Raw genomic sequence first — 22,869 nt, 5'->3', positions numbered from 1 at the left:
TTGTTCTGCCTTGCACCATCTTTCAACCAGTAGTTCTGAAAGTGTCGGGTGGGCCCACGAGTAGGGAATAGACATGACAGATTGACATTTGTTTTTTTTGTGAATATTGAATATTATCCTGTTATATTATAATAAACATGCAGTAAGGGCCTATCGGCTGTTTTGAGTTAAGGCTATGCTTAGCCTAATTTAATAACTTGATGATGGAGAAGATATTTTCAGACCTGCCACCCTTTGATCAATTTCTTGAGAACTAGCCTAACTCAAACCAGGGAAAAGACATTGCTCACATTGGCCTTTATAGGCTATGCAGCCAAAAACAGACCAAACAACATAAATGTTGACAATCTGTTTTAAAGCCTATCCTTATTCATGAAAATCACTGTGTTGATAGAAAAGGATTGTGGATGTCCATTTTCTTATTCTAGTTTGGTATATTATTAGCTATTTTCAACCCATTATTATTTAATACATCGTGTAGGCCTACTTCTGAAGAAATACATAAATCCCTCATGTTATGTCGATGTCTTTCTGCTCTGCTCATTAGGCTGCAGTTGGCACATGATGATGCCCGTACATACACCACCCCAACGATTCAGTGGTAGGCTACATTTTCTGAAAGCTGATGATGTGAGGATGTAATTTCACCCCCATGTTGAGGGGGCACAATAGTTTTCTCAGCTCAACTAGTTGAGTATCATTATACAGCCTAATGAAAATAAACAATATACAAATTATAAGTCCTTAATAAACTAAATGCATTTTTGAACATTTATCCAGTCTTTTTCCTAATAACTTATTTTATTTCACATAGGTTTAAGCAAAGATCCTTCATTACTTTAACTCTCTCTGGTTTAAGTTATGGGTTAGTCAAATCAAAAGCTTAATCAAAATTGCGTTTAATTATTCTGAACGTCTTCTTTAAATCCAATATTCTTTATCAGGGAAACCCATAGATTAAACCCATAGACTGTTAAAAATAGATTAAACCCAATGTGGTTAGCGTGACTTCTATTTTACTTTTAGCCGCCTTGCTAACAATCGGTAGGCCTACATCCGGTATGAACGTTCTATTTTCGCTAGTGCTGGCACTGATCAGTGAGTGCTGGGTGAAGAACCGTGCTACCGGAGCAAGGACTCAACCTTTCTCCTCTCTCCTGGATCCTCGGTCCTCCGGCTTGTTCCATCTACTGTAGTTAAGACTGATGGGGCGGCAACAACAGTCCATCCAGTGTTCTTTAGTAAGTGGGAATGAGACGGAGGATCGAGGAAGGAAGGAAGGGATCATAGATAAAAAGACGAATGAGAAGCGCCCTTTGCTCTACACGCCCACTAGGAAGTGAACAGGCAGTACAACAAGAGCATAGCCTACATTAACGTTGTAAAACCCACCTGCAGTTGTTCTTTAGTAGTGTGAAAGTCTGAAAAAGAGCTAGGTACCTGTTTTTACCACTACTGTTTTTTGTGTTTACGTCCAGAGCAAGGTAAGAGTTTACGCGTAAAGTTTAATATAGCAATAATCTCAGCCTTCATTTTATAGTCATCAGCAAACAATATGCTATCTTGGTTAGCTTAAATAACGCTTATTTACTGTTATAATTTATATAAAGTCTGTGAGTCTAACGTTAGGCCTACGACAATTTTCGAGCCATATTGGCTCTGCAGGACGTCTCGCGACGGGAATAGAAATGTGAATTACATCAGTGGATTGTGTCTTGGGAAGGGATCTGTTTTGCATTGTCTAGCTTTCACGCGCTTGTTATTCGGCAGACATGAGATAAATGCTGTTTTTGCCTTTAACCTCCGTGTCATGCATATTATCACCCTTCAATCGTGTTTCATACGAAACAAAAATGAAATGTTTGATTGTCCTGCGGTAGATTGGTGCTCATGCATTTTCACTGATGTAGCCTACACGATTATCAACACAGCACAATGAAAATAGACTATATAGAATATTTCTCTTTTTTGACACAGGTTTTGAAAATGTCAAAGAAAATCAAGGCAGGCCCAGTGGTTGAAATGCAAGGAGATGAAATGACAAGAATTATTTGGGAGCTGATTAAAGAAAAGCTAATCTTTCCCTACGTTGACATGGAGTTACATAGGTAAGACGTCTGTGTCAGACAAACATGCCATTTCAATTCTGGTTTAACAAGCTTGCTTGCTCTTTAGATATTAGACCTGTTGTTCTGGCCACGTGATATGTCAGTGACCTTTTGCACAGAAAAGTGTTAGACCCTGGCCAAAGTACATTACACCATGACATAAGCATTTCAGGCTTTTAGCAAAAACCTAAGTATTGGCGCCAACTGATGTACATATTCATGAGTTTCATCTGGTCCCTTTCCACAAGTGTATAAGATCAAGCACTACATTATGAATGCTGACTGCATGCTTGCTTAATACACGGACCTGATGAAACCCATAAAAAACAGTAGGCATGGTATTATTACAACAATCTGATTAGAAACAATCAAATACAGCATCTTATCATTTGTACAGCTTGCCAGATCAATTCAATTCAATTTCAATTTATTTGTAGTGCAATATCACCATTGGCAATGGTCTCAAAACACTTTGATATGAATAAAATGACACAGTAATGATAGAAAATAAAAAATAAAATAAAAACCTCTAATGAAGATAAAATGAAGAGATAAAAAAGTGTATACACACTACATTTACATAATATAATATACGTGGCTAAGCTAAGATCAGCAACAACTTGTATAACATTTTGTAATCTTGTGTAGATGTGCACATGATTTTGAAGCACCGTGAGGTACAGACACAACAAAATAACAGTTAAAGAATAACCACAGGAAGTGTGGATCTGATATTGAACATCCACTTAGATAATCCAAACGGTGGACTTCTTGTCCCTCATACGTGCCTTTGACCTATATAACGGGTCCACAGCTAAATTTGCCAACCGCCCCGAATTGTCCGGGACATGCCGTATTTTGGTAGCCTGGCAAGCCAAACTACACAGAAATGTATAGTCTGGGGTCGGACCATTCACAGAGTTGAAGCCTGTGGGTGGGATGAGCAGTTGTCTTTCAAACTGCCTCTGCACGTAATAGGCCAGCATTTGTGACCAATCGTAGGCGGTCGGCAAAACGGCAAATACATCCTTCTTTAAAACGAATTACTTGAGTGCTTCTTTCTGCTCAAACTTCAAAGAAAAGCCCAAGTCTAACTCTTCCAAAGCCGATTCAAACGAGCGCGCTTCGTTAGCCTCATCCATCTTTTGTTTTTCTCTATGGTTGTGCGATACGGTCTCAAACCCAACTCGTCGAACGAGGACGCATGGTCCAGCCCCCTGGCTTCTTATCGGAAGCCGAAGGTAAGCTAAGGCGGGCTCAAGGACTCTGTACACAGATAGAACGTTCTGATTGGCTAAGCTGAACTCGAGCCTAGCGCAGGCTTGGCCTTAACGGTGCGACCCTAGACCATCCCGCTAGGCAAAAATATTTTGGGCCGCTAGGGTGCGTCTCGATTTCTAGGCTACTATTTTGGGTGTTTTTGATATGTCCCGTCAGGGACAGCTCTATTCCCAAATGTCTGAAAATGTCCCTCATTTGGGGTTGACGTTGTGGACCCTATCCACAGCCCTCCAACTTCCATGGCAGGCAGAGAGCTTTCTTGCTCAAAACTGTGACACAGATGCTGTAAACCATTACCTCAATGTGTTTCTCACATGAATTAATTTGGTTCTATCTGTGCCCTCACGGAATGGCCCTATCTTCCTCCAACCTTCCACCCTGCCCATTTCTCCTCTCTATTAGTCTCTGGGGAAGATTTCGTGCATGGTAGCATCTAGGATTAGAAATGAAACTTTATACTCTTAATCTCTATAAAACACATCCGGTATGATTACCAATCAGTTAAAGTTTACAAAACAGGTCTATGTGCCCTAGATCAAATGTTACAGCATTTTGAAGGTGAAGACAAGTGGAGTGCCAGGCATTAGGCATTTTGTGCTCTTGAAAAGCATATTTATCTGAAAGTAATTGTGAAAGATATTACCAACCTTTTCATCTTCTATTGTTGTTTTATGTTATGCATATGTCCCATGGTAGTTTTGACATGAAAATTAAGAAAATGTGTATCTAAAGGGTTTTTTGGATAACATTAAAAATATACTATTATGTAATTCCATTACCATGAAATTACATTACAAGACATTCTTTAGTTAAGAACACAGCTGATCAACTATCTGCTTTCACTTTTGAATGAAGTTCCATTGCAAAAAGTTGCCATTGACAGCAGTAATTATATGTTTCAGCGGTAATTGCATAAAAATACATTTGATAGTAGAACGTTGGGAAATCCCATTCAAATCAATGGAGCATTCTACTAGCATTGTGAAGAGCTGCATAATAAGTGCTATTACATCTGAAATGGAAATCACGCTTTTTTATTATTTGATGATGGTCCTTATAGGTTGCTTCCTCAGTCCCTGTCCCAATTGGCTGAAAACCACTGATTTTATTTAAAGTGTTGTTTATTCATTATTTGCAGCTATGACCTGGGAATTGAGCATCGTGATGCGACCGACGATCAGGTGACCGTGGATGCAGCTGAGGCTGTTCGGAAATACAATGTGGGCATCAAATGTGCTACCATCACTCCAGATGAGAAGCGTGTGGAGGAATTCAAGCTGAAACAAATGTGGCGATCACCCAACGGCACTATCCGCAACATCCTGGGCGGTACAGTGTTCCGTGAGGCCATCATCTGTGAAAACATCCCACGGCTAGTTCCTGGCTGGATCAAGCCAATCATCATTGGTAGACATGCTCATGGTGATCAGGTATCACTGGTCTATTTTTCTTCTCCTTCTATTCATATTTAGAAAAGAACTCCCAAAAATGTTGTCAGAATCATTTGCATGTAGTGTTCCACTTCAGTTAAAATGTTAGGGAAATACAAATGTTAAACATAATAATATGTAATATACTGCAGCGATGCCACTCTTGCATTAACTACAGAAGCCCGAAATACTCTTCGAATAAGGTTTATTAATAATCACATATGGCTACAGACCACGCCATGAAAACAGCTGCTCATTCACACGCATGAAAACCTAACAACAAAACCATGACAACGAAAATTTAACCATTCTGAGAACCCGTTGCCCCCCGCCCCTCGCTACCTCCCAACCTGATAGGGCAAGGTAATAAGCAGACACACAAACAATGCACACACCATTAACACACAGGTCGTTACAATACTTTTGGGTCTGAATTTTCACCGTTGAAATTGGTCCAGTATAGAAATTCTGAAAAAGGTCAGTTACCTAAAGACTACTCAATGGAAGCAAATGGGGCAGGTTGAAGAGATTGGGGGAAAACAACTAGGTTAAGCTAAAATTTCATTTCAAATGTCAGACTACACATAGAAGGTCCCTACAGCAATCCTGTACATTTGTTCATGTAAAGGAACTTTTTAAAAGAACTGGTTGTACAGTCAGTTCACAGATTTATTGGTGCACACCATGCTTTGCTATATTATTATTATTATTTATTAGTGTAGTATATTACTCTTATGATCCTGTGAGGGAAGTTAAGCTTTTACTTCATCAGCTAAATAGAGCTATTCACTGCCAGACAGTTACCTCCAAAGTAATTTGGGGTGCCCACAACTGAACGGAGTAATTCAGTCACAAGTGCAGTTTAATGTTGTCAACTGACGATAACTTGATTAGGCTAAGCTTTGTGGTCCACTGAAAATGACAATCACACCTCACTGTTGGGTCTATCTAGGGCTGGGCGATATATCGATATTTAAGATATATCGATATTTTTAAAATGAGATATGGAATTAGACCATATCGTATATACCGATATAGTTCAAATTTGCGCTTTGATTGCTCCAGGCAAGCTGCTGGTCTTATGTTAAGGGGGCCTTAAATCAAGGGTGCTTTGTTCTAGCAGCTACTGTGCGGGAAAAATATCGGGATATCGTATATCGATATTCAGCCTAAATATATCGGGATATGACTTTTGGTCCATATCGCCCAGCCTTCAGTGATCATGCATAATGTAACATTTATTGCTGTGCTAAACATGATTACTTGAAACTATGCTGGATTGTTACTTTTTCAAAGTCGCAAAATGTGGCAAACAGTCCCATGGCAATGGTATAGAAACTAGTCTATTAGATAGCCAACTGAAACACAGAAAGGCACTAAATGTGTCTAATATTAGAAATGCATGCATTTCATAGCTAAACGCATTGGCCTCCTATCAGCGTCACACTCACAGCATAGCCTTAGGTGTTCATTTTCTCTCCTTGCTGTCCCTTCGATTCACACATTGTTTTTGCTTTGCTCTATTCGCGGATGAAGTGAAGTCAGTTTTTGTGACTAACATTTGAGCGTTTGTTATGTGTTATGGTTTGTATAATAGTATTGTTTTGTTATAATTTGTCCATTGTTAGAATTTGACATTTATTCTGCTATTGTCCTTAAATTTAGCCATACCATGCTAGTTATTGTTATTATATAATTAACTGAGTGACTTATTTGATTGCTATTCTCATAGGTTAGTGCTTAATTGATTGTTTTATTGATAATATTGCTATTCTCCCTTTTTGTATTGTTCACTGTTATTTAATTTGTATTGTTATTTATTTGTATGTCGCTTTGGACAAAGGCGTCTGCTAAATAACCATAACCATAACCATAACCATAACCATAACATGTATATCCAATTAAAATGATTTATTCTCCATACATTAGTATGTTTTGATAGTGGGGTTGTGGAACGGGAATCCGCGGTGGTGTTGTCAAACTAAGCTGGCAGGCTACTGATCAGAGCACCGTTTTTTCCAGCCAGACAGTCAAAATTCTATTCTATTGTGATGTAACCACTACAGGGAACATATATGTCTATGACAGGGAACACCTGCTCAGAAAGAAGAATGTACTCCAACAATTAGAGTAGGCCTACTAATTTGCATGGAGTACATCACCTCTCGCGATCTGAATGAAAATTTAATCAGATTATTTCTAGATATCTCCTTTGATTTGTTTTCAAGGTATTTTACGAAATGATTCATGTGTTTCCTTTAACTTTCACCTCTTTCTACAGTACAAAGCAACAGACTTTGTGGTTTCTGGACCTGGAAAGGTTGAGATGAAATACACACCACTGAATGGACCCCCAGTGACTTTTGTTGTGCATAATTTTGAAGGTAGGCAAATACCTACAGTATATAATGATGAATCCACAATTGAATGATAGTTTTCCTGTGTATGATTGGGGTTTGAATGCAGGGTTGCCAACTTTGGGTGTTTGGCTGGAGTGAGATTTTGTGAAGTTGGGGGCTGGGGGGTGGGGGGTTGGCTTATTTTGAGGCCACCCAAAAAAATGTGTGCAAAAGATATCAGCACAATCTTTAAGTGCAGGCCCCTTGCCAGACACACGGGCCCATAGCCTAGACCACAACATATACTAATGGTTGTTACACAGGTGAATATAATATACCAGTATGGGTTTCTCAATGTCATTTAGTGGTGTTGTAGACCGATACAACTCACATCCAATACAATATAGCTATTTACAGAATCATAGATGTTCTGTAGGCTATCTATCCATCTATCCATCCATATATTTAGGTCTATCTATCTCATGCATCAGTTAGGAGCCATAGCCAGTGAAAAATACATTATAAGAATTTTAATGTGTCACAATTGTTTTGATATTGACAATCAGTCAAGAATTTTAATTTTCTTGGTTTGATTTGGGATGCTAATGCTTGTTTTCCAGTTAAAAAAAAAAACTAAACAAGTGGAAGAGCAGTAGCCTAGTTAATTATTTTGGGGCACTACATAGCCTGCAGTGGTTCTCAAACTTTGATCAAGGGGGCTTTCTCGAGCCCCACCTGTCCATCATCACTCTAAGAAAGTAGTAGCCTTGGTCAAGCTCAAAATTGTCAAATTTATTGACATAATGTCACTTGCTAAATATACTTCAGTAACAAATAACAGTTAGGCTACAGATAGGCCTACATATCAATTCAGAAATAGAGAAAATACAAATCTAAATCAATTACCAATATCGTCAGTTTTTGTCATCCTTGCTTCAAAAAAAGCTGATTTCCAAAAATACAGAAAAAGGGCCAACTGTAGGCTACCATTGTATTATAGGCTAAATGAAGCACAACCTCGTTCAAAATCTTAGTCAGGTCAGGCCCTGACGCGAGCGCTTCCCTATGAATGAAACAGTCCGTCCGTTGCGCATCGGGCGCTATCCTCCTCTATCACGGTCTGCAGGCCATTTATTTTACCTGCTATCGTCTGTGCGCCATCCAGTTTTCCCATTTGATGTCATATTCTGCCAGATAAACTATAGGGTAATTGTTGAGAATGTTGAATAGCTCATCAGCAGTGGCCCTTTTGACAGAATAGAATATCTTCGCTCGCTGTCAAGTTAACAAAGCGGACATAACTAAACCACCTGTCAGTGGCCTACTGCCTGAAGTTGGAGAACTAGTAGAAATGTAGGCCTATCGCAATTTAAAAACTGGAATAGGCTACTCGGGAATGGCTTATTATACAAATGAATTGCATTAATGCAGCCTAATAATAATAGGCTGCCATCAGAAAGATCGCGCTCTGTCAAGTGTCATATCAGTGTGAAGTTTGTGAGCAATCCGACAGAAACAAATGGTGCGCATTTTGCACTTCGCCCGCCGCAACTAATTTCTCTGCGCTGAGAACGTTGTAGACAGATATTAGACCTATACCTGCTATTGATCTATACATGCCTTAAGTTCGTCTTCTGTCTACAATATGCTCTGCTGTGGTCTAGTCACCAACTGATTATGAACGGGTTGAAGAAAAAGAAGAATGGATTTTGGCGTGACATTTCTGCGTGAGAGCGTGAGATTGATGCTGAAACCGTGAGTGTCACGGCGGGAGCGTGAGAGTTGGCAACCCTGTGAATGGTAGTGTCACACAACGGTAATGGTAGTTCCACACGGGTCTAAATCAGAATGGCCAACATTACACCACCAATGTAATAGGTTTGTCCACATGTCCCACACCGACACTAACTTTAAAGGGATAATCCGGAGTGAAATGCACTTTAGATCAATTTTTCGGACTATTGGGAGTACATACGTTGAGTTGACACCAAAATCATGTCATTCGGATGTATTTTGAGAAAGTTTCAGTTCACCGTTTTTAGCCAAAACTCGTTAGCCTGGAGGTGACCGGGGCAAGTCCTTTCGCCGCTCATTCTGGATAGAGAGTCCAGAATGAATTTAATCGAGTCCGTACCTTTCCGGAAATGTTATTTAAGTGTTGATAAAGCGTTGCTAGCTGCAGCACCAACATTTCTGGAAAGGTACAGAAATTCATTCTGGACTCTCTATCCGACCACATAAAGACGTGGGGATACTTCGGTTTGGCTTTAGGGACTCTCTACTCACTACCACGTAAGTGTAGTGTTGTTTGGAACAGTAGAAGAGGTATAAAAATAGCGTTTTGTAGCGGCGAAAGGACTTGCCCCGGTCACCTCCAGGCTAACGAGTTTTGGCTAAAAACGGTGAACTCGAACTTTCTCAAAATACATCCGAATGACATGATTTTGGTGTCAACTCAACGTATGTACTCCCAATAGTCCGAAAAATTTATCTAAAGTGCATTTCACTCCGGATTATCCCTTTTAAACACTAAATTTAACACTACATTTTGCTGTTGAGTGGATAGTTGTAAACATATGGGTTCCAATGAGTGGATATCAAAGATTCAGTATTGGAGGAATGAACAATACCATGATGCAAGTACAAGTAGAAATGCAATTCCTGTCAAGTAGCAGCCTAGCAACTACCACTCAGAAATACAGAGATGTCTAAACATAAGGGATATCATAATATCACAAATTATATAACAATCGGGGTTTAAGTTAGCCAGCTACAGCCATAAATTGGCCGTTTTTGTAAGCCACCTTAAGGCGAGACACTATAGGTGAATAGGGTAATTTTTTTAACTAGCAGATATCACTATGAAACTTCCCCAGTTGATTACTTACATCAACATAAGAAAAAAATGTATTACAAGTTTTTTGTAATTTAATGTTTAAATATGCAAATTAGGCATTATCTCATTAAATATGCGCTAATTTGCATATATTTCAAAATACATAATCTGAGTTTTGGATAAAGCCAGGTTCAAAATTATTTTTTCATTTTGTTAATATATTAGATGGGAGAAAAATTACTGAGGGATTTATGGATATCTACTTCTGTTGTCTAAATCAGCAGTGTCAATAGCCTTGAAAAATCGTTTTTCGCCACGTTTTTAAGCATAAAATGTCATATATATCAGGTTAGGAATAATATTTCAACAAACCCCTCTGTAAAAGTCTTGTAAATATAGTGTGGCATAAGACTGGAAAGTTTGGTGCATGTAAGTGCTTCAGAAGTGGAGATTATTGTCTCAGAGTGGGAGAAGAAACTCGTTTTGAGAAAACAGCCTTGAAACACAGCCAATGGGATACGTTCTAAGCCTAGACTCGCCTTTGAACTTTCGCGATTGGTTGCTAATACAAAGGAAATGTCCATATTTGGATTGCATAGCGTCATTCAGGAGAAAAAGGGCTTTCCAATCACTCACGATATGATTTGGATCACTGTCGCGGTAGTACATGACACTTTAGAATGGGAACTTTTGGTAAAATTAGGAGAAATATATAGGCGCGAGTAGACAAAATGTCATGAAATAAACACCTAAATGTGCAAATCGGACTTTATTATTGTAGTAGGGTGGTAGAATACATGCTAAGGTAGCAAACTAGCACAAAATATTGAAATTGACCGGAAGTCACAAAAACGATGTTTTCACCTGCCATGTCTCGCCTTAAAGTTTACTTCTATATTTTGTAAGGGTGTCACGATTTCGATTTTAAATTGAAATCGATCGAAATTACATCTCAATCTCAAAATTCGAATTCAAAGGTAGAATTGACACTCAACACTCCTTTAATTTTAGGCTGCAGCCAGTTAAAAAATGCACGGCAACTGGCCAAAATCTAAGCCCCTCTTGTTACTCTGAAATCACGGGTATGAAAGTATTTTATCTTTCATTCACGTCAATTAGCCTAACATTAATTCAGCCTACTCAACTTAGCAAGTAAAAAAAGATGCCCTAGTTAGCCTACTGTCCAAAATGGCTTAAAATGCACACTGAGTGCGTTTACATGGACATTAATATTCAGATATTAACCTGGTTAAGACCATATTCAGAATAAGATACTCCCATGTAAACATCATTTTTCGATTGCCTTAACCGGAATAAGGTCATTTTCGGAATAAGCATAACCGGAATAAAATACAGTCATGGTTGAAATTGTTGGCACCCCATGCTAAAGTTGACTAAAAAGAGGAATATAAAATCATCTTTTAGAAATTGATTTTAATGGCTTAAGTAATAAAATTCCTAAATAAATAAATGTTCTTCCCAAAATACTGGGGTCAAAAATATTGGCACCCCTATGTAACCCTATGGGAATTTAACACATAGGGTTAGGCAGTTTTTTATTTTTAAAGGCCACTTATTTCATGGATCCAGGATACTATGCATCCTGATAAAGTTCCCTTGGTCTTTAGAACTAAAATTGACCCACATCACACACCCTTCACCATACCTAGAGATAGGCATGGTGTTTTGTTCAGTTTTGTTCATTTAGCCTATTAGCTTGTTTGATTTGCATTGAGTTCAATGAGCATCAAACAGGCTAATAGGCTAACTGAAGAAACTCTCTCGTTGTCCTGCATTACTGCTAGACAGAGACGCAGAGACCCCTTCAGAATCACTGTCAGCGAACAGAAGACCCAATACTTCATTCCTGGTAAACTTTTTGATGTGTTTAGACGATTATGTAATGCTAATAGTCGTTTACGTTAACAATACCGCTCCGGTACAATGGCTCACAGCAAACCAGCTCAGCTGATATTTTGCACTGATTTAAAGCGCCCTTGCTCGAATATTTTGTATAGAAGCATGACGTAATTCTGAGTCAGGGACGTAGTATGACATGTCTGCCAACTAGTGGCAGGGAGTTTGAACGAAGTTTGACACCCTATTTGACTAAATCGGCCGTTTTATTCAGTACCGCATCTTGTCGACTATATCCGCCTGTGGCGCTTAGAGGGTTAATGGATTTGTAAAATAACATCTGAGCATGTTCTCATCAGAGAACAAGATAAAATACTCCATTCTGTGACTTCTTTAATATTAATACAAGGTCACAAATGCAGCTAAAAGGCACAGTCTTCATCCAATGGTTCAGTGATAAGACTTTAGTGAATAAAATAATTCCTAATAAGTAAAATGTTCACCCTATTTTTTGTTACATTTTTGGTTGGTGGTGTGCCGTGGGATTTTTTCAATGTAAAAAATGTACCGTGGCTCAAAAAAGGTTGAAAAACACTGGCCTAGACTGTCAAAAAAGATATAGCGATATAGCCAATATAGCTGCAAGATAAGAGCTTAACACTAGAAGCGCCAAGCACCAGTCATTTGACCACTGACGCGTATTACTAGAAGCGCCGTGTAGGTTTGACCTAGATATACCTAGAACTGCCGGACTGCGGTCTTTTGACCGCAGTGATTACAAAAAAAAAAATCTTTTCACTCGATTAAATTCCAGGACCCTACGTTCACGACTTTTCCTAAATACGCATGTTTTGTCACCCAGAATTTTTACATGATCAAAAGTACACCGGTACAAGCTAGTTTAGAGCTATTTTGCGCTCACTTATGTGACAACACTATGTTGTCTCACGTTCGGCCATGTTTGTCCAGGCTGCTATCCTCTTTTCTCACAGCAGATGTCGCAAGGGTTTCCTTTCAGTCGGGCATGAGAATAATATTTTACCATAAAACATATAGTTTATATATGTGCAATATGTATTATATATGTGATTTATTTTAATAACTATTTTTCATTTACATGGCATAGTCTATGGAGGCAATTTACAGTGGTAAAATGCGAGTTTGTTTTGAAAACGTTGCGACGTTGTTCTATTAGGCAGGCCTACGTGTGTAAAAAATATTTTCAGCTGAAATTCGTCGTAGCCTATTTATGTACGTAGGGCGCGTATGCGTACGTACATTCATAGTTGTATATCTTATCTTCTATTTGTAGGCTATCTTTTAAAGCTCAGACTAATGTATAAGCATTTTCTTGCATATTTGCTGGACTGACTGAGTTACGTCGCGTCAAACACCTACGCTATTTCCAATTCTAAAGTGTACAAAACGTTAAGTGGCGCAATGTTAACTCCCTCGACTAAGACCCGGGTTCACATCTCGGCACGAGCGAAATGTTGTAGCTTATATTGACTGAATTCATTGACCGTTTTTCAACGTCGACGAACAATTATTTTTTGTTAATGGTTTTTAATAACAAACTATCTGAAATAAACGGATGAATCACAATACTGTTTACCATTAACGAAAAATAATTTCGCCAGGCAATAATTTTCTAAGCCAAATTGAGCCACCATCTGACAAACTTTGGCTAAGCCAATTAGACTTTTTGCATCTAAAAATAATTATATCATAGAGACACACGCGAAAAATAAACGATAGCCTATAAACGATTCCCACTGGATACACCACATCAGTATTGTGCTCGTTGCTACGATACACAGGACTCAGTTGCAAGTTCTGTAGACATGAAGTGGCAACTAAAGCCATTATCAGCCATGAAAACTTTGGCGGCTGCAGCAGCATTTAGGTTTTGGCTGAGCCAGCTAGCCAGCCACTAACTTCATCAGCCAGCCGTTATTCTTAAAGCAAATGGCTTCAGGGTCTATACATAACACACTATCCATTGCAAACATAGCCTATTTGAAACCGATCATTCCCCCTCCCCCATACACGTCTAACCAGTTCACGGAGGGGGGGAGGGGGGGGGGGTCGTTTTGACGTGTGGACATGGTCTTAGGCTACAGACATCACTGCGGCATTGAGGACAACTGCCTCCCCACCCCCACCCCCTCTCTCTGCCCCCTGCATAGGCTGTAGGCTGGCTGTTTGTTGTTTACATGCAACTCGTGGAAGAATGCGCAATCATGTTTCATCGCATATGCGCATTTCAGAATGTTCGAATTCGCCAGCGTGCGTGTGTGAATAGAAAAGAATAGAATAGAATAGAATATTCTTTACTTTATACTTTATTGATGCCTTGCTCAAAAGAACTTCTGCCGTGAACAGGTCGGGGATCGAACCAGCAACTCTTGGGCGTAAGGACTGAAGCTCTAACCAGTGGGCTACAGCTCTGTCTCCCCTAGGGCTTTTTTTCAGCAGACATGGAAACATAGCCTACACATTCGCAAAACGGAGAATATCTTTCACTCATCATTTTTAATTAGCCTACTTCTCGCGCCTATGCCTGCTCAGCATAGCTGCTCTCTCTATCTCCCTCCCTCCGAGGTAGCTAGACCCTACAAGATGCTTCTCCCTAAATGAATGAAAATTGTTTTAGAAAGTAGCGGCGGTAGCCTGTAAAATGCGGCATAAAATCCTGGCTACTGTGTAATTGAAACCAGACTAGGTTAGGCTCTTTGTTCCAGGTCTGATCATTTTCGGCGGCGCGAACATAGCCTATAGGCTACCTATTAAATGAATAGAAGTGAATTTAGGGAGTGAATTAGAACTAGCCACCCATTCATTTGAGAGCTTAGATTATCTGCCCAAACCCGAACGTCGGGTCAGGCCCCTAATCACAAAACGCATATGCCTACGTTTTAAAATAGCCTATAAATAACATTTCTAAGTAGCATACAAAATGTAAAAACGAAATATAAAAAATGAAATACTATGAAAAAGTTGAAAGTCAAGTTTGCTTAAGGTTTGTTCAAGAACTCTTCCAGAGTTTTTACCTCAAACAACACAAATAAATGAACAGATAACTCAAACGTGCTGTACAGTATGTCATAATGAAACAACCACAGACTATCAACAACACGGTCTGACAAATTTATGACCAAACGATGTGATTTGTGCACGAAGCGCCATCTAGCTATCATTATGTGTAAGTAACAGCCTCCCAGTCTAAGGACTCAGCGGTCTTTTGACCGCCTCAGCCGCGCTTTAAGTAGTTCACACCAGCACGGCGCTTCTAGTAGGTCGTCAAAGCGGTCAAATGACCGGGGCACGGCGCTTCTAATGTTAAAAGTAACATTTGTAAATTACACTACAAGGCCCCAAAGGGTCAAACAGAGTATGAAACAGCCCTATTTGATAATAGCCTTAGGCAGGGATCACATTAGCCGGCGGCAAGCGGCAGCGGCAAGCGTAACGCAACACTCAGACCATAATAATAATCCAAAACATTCTATCTCGTTACTAAGTTCAATCTTTGTTGCTACGTCCTTAGACGAATCTGATTGGTTAAAATACCTAAACATTCCAAAACTGATTGTGACGAGCCGAGCGTTGCGCTTCAAAGTTGAACCAAGTTAAACACAGTTTGCTCAACACTAGCGTTACGCCAGCGTTGTCACCATTCCGCTGCCGAACCATAGAGAACAATAGGAAACCTGCCGCTTGCCGCTGGCTAATGTGATCCCCGCCTTACACTTGGGTGGTAATGTGGCTAGGGTCCCTACAGCGCTGCACAGATCTGGCTGAATCTTACAGAACTAACATACATCACGTTCAGCCAGATCTGCACAATGCTGGAAGTCAAATGCACCCACTAATTTGACACTACAGGAATGTGAAGAAAGGCAATGCGCTGCCTTCAGAAACAGTCCTTGGTATAACCTCTCTGTACACTTTCAAAATGTACAATACTTCAGTTTGTCTGTAGAAACAACCCAGCTTGGTTTAACTCCTGACCATCACTTTACCATCCCTTTAATAAGTGTTACGCCTGTGAAGGGGACCTGTATTTTTCTCCCATGTGTTCTCACGGTATAAATACCAATACCGATATGATTTTTGTGCCTATTCTTATATTTAGCATTGTGTGTGTGTGTGTGTGTGTGTGTGTGTGTGTGTGTGTGTGTGTGTGTGTGTGTGTGTGTGTGTGTGTGTGTGTGTGTGTGTGTGTGTGTGTGTGTGTGTGTGTGTGTGTGTGTGTGTGTGTCTGCAGGCACTGGTGGAGTTGCAATGGGAATGTACAACACAGACAAGTCCATTCATGATTTTGCCCATAGTTCCTTCCAAATGGGCTTGACCAAAGGAATGGCAGTTTACCTCAGTACCAAGAACACAATTCTGAAGAAGTATGATGGCCGCTTTAAGGACATATTCCAGGAAATTTATGAGAAGTAAGTTAAGACCTCATCATGCCTTTAAACTTCATTTTCTTGAAATCAGCTCACCAGTAAAATGGGTTCTTGATAAATTATTAAAAATGATCGCAACCAATTATAGATGACATTAAATGGACTATCAGCCGCGACTTATACTGTACATTGATTTTAGAAAATTTCTTCAGCTATGAGGTTAATACAGAGGGGCAGTTAATATGGTGTTAGTATGGTTTTCTTTCTTTTAACTTGCATAAAACACTGTCCTGTGGCTTATACACAATGCGGATTATACAGCGCCCTCCACAATTATTGGCACCCCTGGTTAAGATGCGTTAGAAGCCTTAAAATAAATACAATTTTTATTGTAGAAGCATACTCTCACACTGAAAATTGTAGAAAAATGTAACCTTCAACTCAAGTGAATTTTAAGGTGGGAAAAAAAATCCCTGACTGAGAAATAATTATTCTTCATAAAATCACCTGTTCCACAATTATTGGCACCCCTAACAATTCCTAGGAAATAAATGTAATTAAAGTATTTCTGTAATTTCTGTCATTTCTACATTAGTTTACAAAGTCAATCAGAGTATGTAGAACATTTATTTAGTAATTCTTAACATCCTGTTTCCCTGGGCTATAAATATGACGTGACACAGAGGCCATTTCTCTTCAACATGGGAAAGACAAAGGAACACACTGTTCAAGTAAGGCAGATGTGTGTCGACCTTCACAAGTAAGGCTATGGCTACAAGAAAATAGCCACCCATATCTATGGTCAGAGGAATCGTTAAGAAGTTTAAAACAACTGGAGCAGTGGTAAACAAGCCTGGAAGAGGACGCAAGTTTATTTTGCCACCACGCATAGTGAGGAGGATGGTAAGAGAAATAAAAAAATCTCCAAAACTCACTGTTACAGAATTGCATCAAATGGTTGCATCTTGGGGTCACAAAGTCTCCAAAACAACCATCAGGCGCTATCTACATGCCAACAAGTTGTTTGGGAGGCATGCACGGAAAAAAACCTTTCTCACTCAAAATCATAAGCACAAACGTCTGGAGCGGTACTGGGCCTTCAACTGGGACCATGTGCTCTGGTCAGATGAGACAAAGTTAGAGCTTTTTGGCTGGGTCTGGCGTAACAAAAAGATGAGTGTGCAGAACAGCACCTCATGCCCACTGAGAGGTATGGGGGAGGATCGGTGATGCTGTGGGCCTGTTTCTCTTCCAAAGGGCCTGGGAACCTTGTTAGGGTGCATGGCATCATGAATGCTTTGAAATACCAGGACATTTAAATCAGAATCTGGTCGCCTCTGCCCGAAAGCTGAAGATGGGTCGTCACTGGGTCTTTCAGCAAGATAATGACCCTAAACATATGACCAAGTCTACACAGAAATGGTTCACCAGACACCGTATCAAGCTCCTACCATGGCCATCTCAGTTCCCAGACCTCAACCCCATTGAAAACCTGTGGGGTGAGCTGAAGAGGAGAGTGCAGAGGAGAGAACCCAGGTCGTTGGATGATTTGGAGATTTTGTGCATAGAGGAATGGTCGAAGATCCCTCTTTCTGTTTTCTCTAATCTTGTGAAACATAAGACAAGATTAGGTGCTGTTTTATTAGCAAAAGGGGGTTGTACAAAGCATTAACATCAGGGGTGCCAATAATTGTAGCACACATGATTTGATGTAAAATAATTATTTCTTAATGTGGGATTTTTTTCCTTCTAAATAAATGCACTTGTATTAAGGTTGGATTTACGCTTTTTTTTTATTCTCTCTTGTTCTTCTTGAACCTGTTGCAAGAGGGTTAGTTAACATTTCATCTTAAATGTGACTCCACGGCAAAACCAGTCGCTTGTCGCAACAGGCATTTCCGAGAAAAATGACCATTTAGGTTACTTGTGCTAAAATCGTGGATTTGTGTGTGCGTTTTGAAACAGTGGGAGGTCTACACTGTACGGCCGTGAATACATTTAGCTGAAAAACGTACCTTTTCTAGTCTAAAAACGTGAGTTTCTTGAGGTAAGAAATTTAACTCCAGCAGAATGTTAGCGACGTCTCGTTTTTGCCCCTCTACTCTAATAATTAAGGTAAATGCACTCACTGACGACCACCAAGCTATCCGCGTGCTGTGCCTTTGTAAATACAAGTAAGTACCGTAAATCTTGAAGTAGCTGCGACCTTACAAATCGTTTGTGAGTGTTGAGCTGACAGTCAACTTCAGAGGCAGATTTCTCCGTTTCTCTCTTGGCATGACAGGATGAACTCCTTTCAATGTTAATATTTCAGTAATATGACGTTCAATTCTTTAGATATAGGTATCGTTTTGAAGGTTGATTATGCCCTTTCATGAAAATGTAATAACTGTAATTTTGAAAATGTCAACAATGTGACTGGTTTTGCCATGGAGAGTCACAAATGTGTGTCATTCAGACAGGGCATCTATACACTGAACATAGGGCCCCCTTATGTCATAGAGCAGGGGTTTGCAAGTCACTTGTGGGCCAGTAGATGGCGGGCCAGACTGTATTTTAATATTTACAGTTTTTCTCCATTGGTTTGGCTCATCTCTTGAAACGGAAATTACATTCTCAAAACTCTAAGATCATTTGGCAGAACAGTCTTAGAGTTCAGCACAACTCACTTGCTCACTTGCAAAAGCTTGTATCTCTCCCAAAACTGTTCACTCATGCTTCAAACTAAATTCCTTTCTCAGATAAAGAGTCAAGTGCCACAAAATTGCAAAGATCTCTCTCAATTGCTTTGGCTCATTTCTTGAAAAAAGACGTTCTCCACACTCTTGGTGCTTTTGCCAAAATAACCTGGATGGTTCAGCACAACACCATAGTTCACCTGCAAAAGCTCATATCTCTCCCAAAACAGTTCACTCATGTGTCAATACTAAATTTCTTTCTCATATAAATAGTCAGTGCCCCCAAAATGCATTGTCCCTTTGGCATTGTGTAAGCACTGCAAGTCAAAATGTTTAAATAGTTTGTCACTATGGCAGAGGACCATTGAAATATCCCTCATGTCCACCTCTCAGTCTTAGCCCAGTCCTTCATTGACAATGGTTACTGTACTAGTTTTTTGTCTAGACAGTAGACAGAATACAAATGTGTATAAAACAAACAAACAAAAAAATAGGTTTGACTTCACACATTGCACTCATACTGCCAGGGAAATTATTATTATTCACACACATAAAGTAACTTTCATACAACTTTTCTGGGTTTTTTTTTATAAATGTTTTAATTATTTTGGTTGTGGTTCTTGATTCCTGAATGCAATGATCAATCCCTGACCAGTTCTGATTATTTCTTATCGATTCTGCTATGCCATTTCCAACTAAAATGTTTTGTGTATGTGCGCAGTATTGTCAGTTTCTTTTTTTTGCAAATGACTAAGTCATTCTTCAATTTCACAGAGAGTACAAATCCCAGTATGAGGCCAAGGGTATCTGGTATGAGCACCGACTCATAGATGACATGGTGGCACAAGCGATGAAGTCAGAGGGTGGTTTCATCTGGGCCTGTAAGAACTATGACGGAGATGTCCAGTCAGACTCAGTGGCTCAAGGTAGGAAAACAACAGTGCTCACATTTCTGAAAGCAATTAGTATCATATGGTTTAATGTACTCAATTTCAATGGTTTAATGTACTGTATCTACTCAAGGTTACGGTTCTCTGGGCATGATGACCAGTGTCCTGATATGTCCCGATGGCCGCACTGTTGAAGCCGAAGCTGCCCATGGAACAGTAACACGACATTATCGTCAGCACCAGCAGGGCAAGGAGACCTCCACTAATCCCATTGGTGAGAGACACACTTTCCAGACTTGTTCATTGTTCCTTGATTATGGAATAAGATAGCTAAGGGTCTCACTGAAGGTGCTTTGTGCCAAAACATTAGTGTTATTTTGCATGTACTATGTTGTTCCATGGTCCAGTGTGTAGAAGCCTGTTGGAGTCTGATTGAATTGAGATGCATTTGTTTTCGGATAGATAGATAGTCTTTATTGTCCTATAAGGATATTCTTTTTCACACATCATTTACATTCCACATAAAGACAGCCGCAACGAATCGTGTTTAAATCCTGTGTGTAAATCCTAAAAGAATTTGTAAAAATGTTCGAGCATTTCTAAACATTCAACCCTTTACTCATTCAAGTTATGTTGTAGGTGACAGTGGATATCCGCTGAAACGGTGGCTGCTCACGCCATTTATGAACCCACAAGCAGTCAATGAAGTTGCGTTTTTTTGTCTTTCCCGCTGTTTTTGGCATGTTGTCCACAGACATCAATATTCATTAAGGGCGTTTCACTGAATATTTATAGGCAATTATGGGTGTGTCTTGAGGTAAGCACAGGTGCCGCAAATGTAGAGTAGAGCTTGATTTATAAAGGGAAATTGGCATGGAACGTGCGTGCGCACGGTTTTATAAATCAGAATATTTCTGTGCGCACGCACTTCCTGAGTTTTGAGGAACGCATGCCATCTTCTGCCGTACATCCTGCGCAAAGTTTTATAAATGAGGCCCCAGTTCTTTTGTCTTGTCATTGTTGAGATGGAGGTAGTTATCAGAGCACCACAGTGCAAAATCTGTGATGGACTGGTGGTGATCTGTGATGGAACTGTTGTCTGTAAGTAGTCCTACTATGGCTGTGTCATCTGCACATTTGTAGTAAGTGGTGTTGGGTAGTGAACTCTGGCAGTTGGATGTTTTTTGTGTACCAACAGAATCTGTTGAACACTTTGTAGTTGATTGTCTCATACAGAAGTGTTTTTGTCGTGCCATATACAGTAAGCATGCTTGTCCTATGTTCTCTCTGTCATTCTCTCTATTCAGCCTCTATTTTTGCATGGACACGAGGTCTGGCCCATCGTGCAGAGCTGGACAAGAATGCTGAGCTGCGTGTATTCGCAGAGGCACTGGAAGCTGTTTGCATTGAAACAATTGAGGCTGGATTCATGACCAAGGACTTGGCAGCTTGTATCAAGGGGTTACCAAAGTGAGTGAACTCATAAAACCATCTTGATAAACTATGTTGATTCTTGCTGAATAACCGCTATGTATCTCACATTGTTTTCTGTTCTTTATGCAGTGTCCAGCGCTCAGATTATCTGAACACCTTTGAGTTCCTAGATAAACTGGCAGAGAACCTGAAGACCAAGTTGTCAAATCAGCCTAAACTCTGAATCTTCTCAGTACTCAGAAGATATACAAACAGAGATACATGAATAAATATTAGAAACATGTATGCCTTTTAATTTTGAAATTTGGAGATGCATCCAGTGATAAGTACATTTATAGATTTGGTTAGACCGTCCACATATTATCTGCCCATATGAGGCATTGCATTCCAGTGGATGGACTCAAGTGCCTTTTCATGGCTCATGCTGAATTAAAATAAGACTGTTTTCTAACAGTAGTTTAAAAGACTTGAAAGAAACAGCTTTACAGTATTGACTGCACTTGTGTATGTACTGTATGGTTCATAACAGTTTTTTATATGATGCACTAATAGTGAAGTAGTTGTGTCCAAAGGTGTGCTATAGAATCTCTGAAATGCTGAAATCTTTCATTGAAGTTGCACAACATATTTACTCACATTCAGGTCATACTGTATTCAGTATAGTTAGAATAACAAAGTAACTGTGTCAACACTTCTAGCATTGTAACAGAAATGTCTTTCAAGTCTCCCTATAATGTAATGTTAATAAAAGAAAACATTCCACAAAGTTTATGCTCTTGATTTATTGTTGTTCCTTGTATGGTAAGTAAGTAAATTTTATTTATATAGCGTTTTTAACGTGCACAGAGTGCAACCCAAAGCGCTTTACACAAGACAGAGACAGTGCCGAACGGAGTGGCGTAGTCGCCAGCGTACCCGTGACAAGACGTGAACAAACAAATTTACAAAATAACAAGATGACACAAGACAAAAGATGCCGGACGGAGCGGCGTGATCGTCAGCGTACATCGTATGGTGAGATTATTGACACCAACAATAGCCTATAAAAACAGTGATTTGAATTGTTGGGGGTGTAAGCATTATTATATCCTGATTATTCGTCTCTATTATTAGGGTTCCAAGCAGAAAAACAGTGGGAATCCTATTATTTACAGTGCATGAACTTTTTATTGGGCTATTCTTCTGACCAGTTGCGTCTAATTCAACTCTAACCAGTACACCCTTCGTTCGACAACCATCGTTGCGGAATGTGATGTGACGGAATGTGATTTTAATGTTTGACAACTTTCTACTTTTTAAGATATTTAACATGCTAACATTTCCCCTTTGTAAATCAGTGGGACAAATGTTTGTGTGTTTAAACTAATTGCATCACATTACCCCTTTTCTCTCTAAGGCCCTGTTTACACGACAACGCTTGCGTTTTTCTTTTTACCGCTTTCACACCTTTAACGATAAAAACAAATTAGGGTATTTTATTCATTCTAAATGGGGGGAAATGCGTGTCACTGACATTTGCAGTCCCATAACTCAATCATTTGACTTCACAATCACATTAATTATATATATTTATAAAATATAGACTGTCCCTGATATTCTAAAACATTTTT

At 39.5% G+C, this 22,869-nt stretch overlaps 1 protein-coding gene across 1 annotated transcript; it reads left to right on the top strand.

The window, feature by feature from the left end:
- Positions 1–1,327: 1,327 nt before the first annotated feature.
- On the top strand, positions 1,328–22,028 carry idh1 (isocitrate dehydrogenase (NADP(+)) 1). Its single transcript, XM_062533716.1, has 9 exons — positions 1,328–1,484; positions 1,978–2,108; positions 4,528–4,819; positions 7,101–7,203; positions 16,122–16,299; positions 19,710–19,861; positions 19,959–20,099; positions 21,133–21,295; positions 21,389–22,028. Exons 2-9 carry the CDS (start codon positions 1,987–1,989, stop codon positions 21,480–21,482), a joined length of 1,245 nt encoding a protein of 414 aa, XP_062389700.1. The 5' UTR covers positions 1,328–1,484; positions 1,978–1,986; the 3' UTR covers positions 21,483–22,028.
- Positions 22,029–22,869: the final 841 nt, after the last annotated feature.

This window comes from Sardina pilchardus, chromosome 4 (assembly GCF_963854185.1).
Source record: "Sardina pilchardus chromosome 4, fSarPil1.1, whole genome shotgun sequence".
Taxonomy (NCBI): Eukaryota; Metazoa; Chordata; class Actinopteri; order Clupeiformes; family Clupeidae; genus Sardina; species Sardina pilchardus.
The sequence above is the reverse complement of the archived record's forward strand: the minus strand, read 5'-3'. Positions and strand labels throughout refer to the sequence as shown.

Bases quoted from the DNA above. Each gene is read 5' to 3' on its own strand.
- idh1 (XM_062533716.1), top strand. From the start codon at position 1,987: ATGTCAAAGAAAATCAAGGCAGGCCCAGTGGTTGAAATGCAAGGAGAT. The intron at 20,100-21,132 runs GTGAGAGACACA...CTCTCTATTCAG, and splicing joins GACCTCCACTAATCCCATTG to CCTCTATTTTTGCATGGACA. The intron at 21,296-21,388 runs GTGAGTGAACTC...TTCTTTATGCAG, and splicing joins TGTATCAAGGGGTTACCAAA to TGTCCAGCGCTCAGATTATC.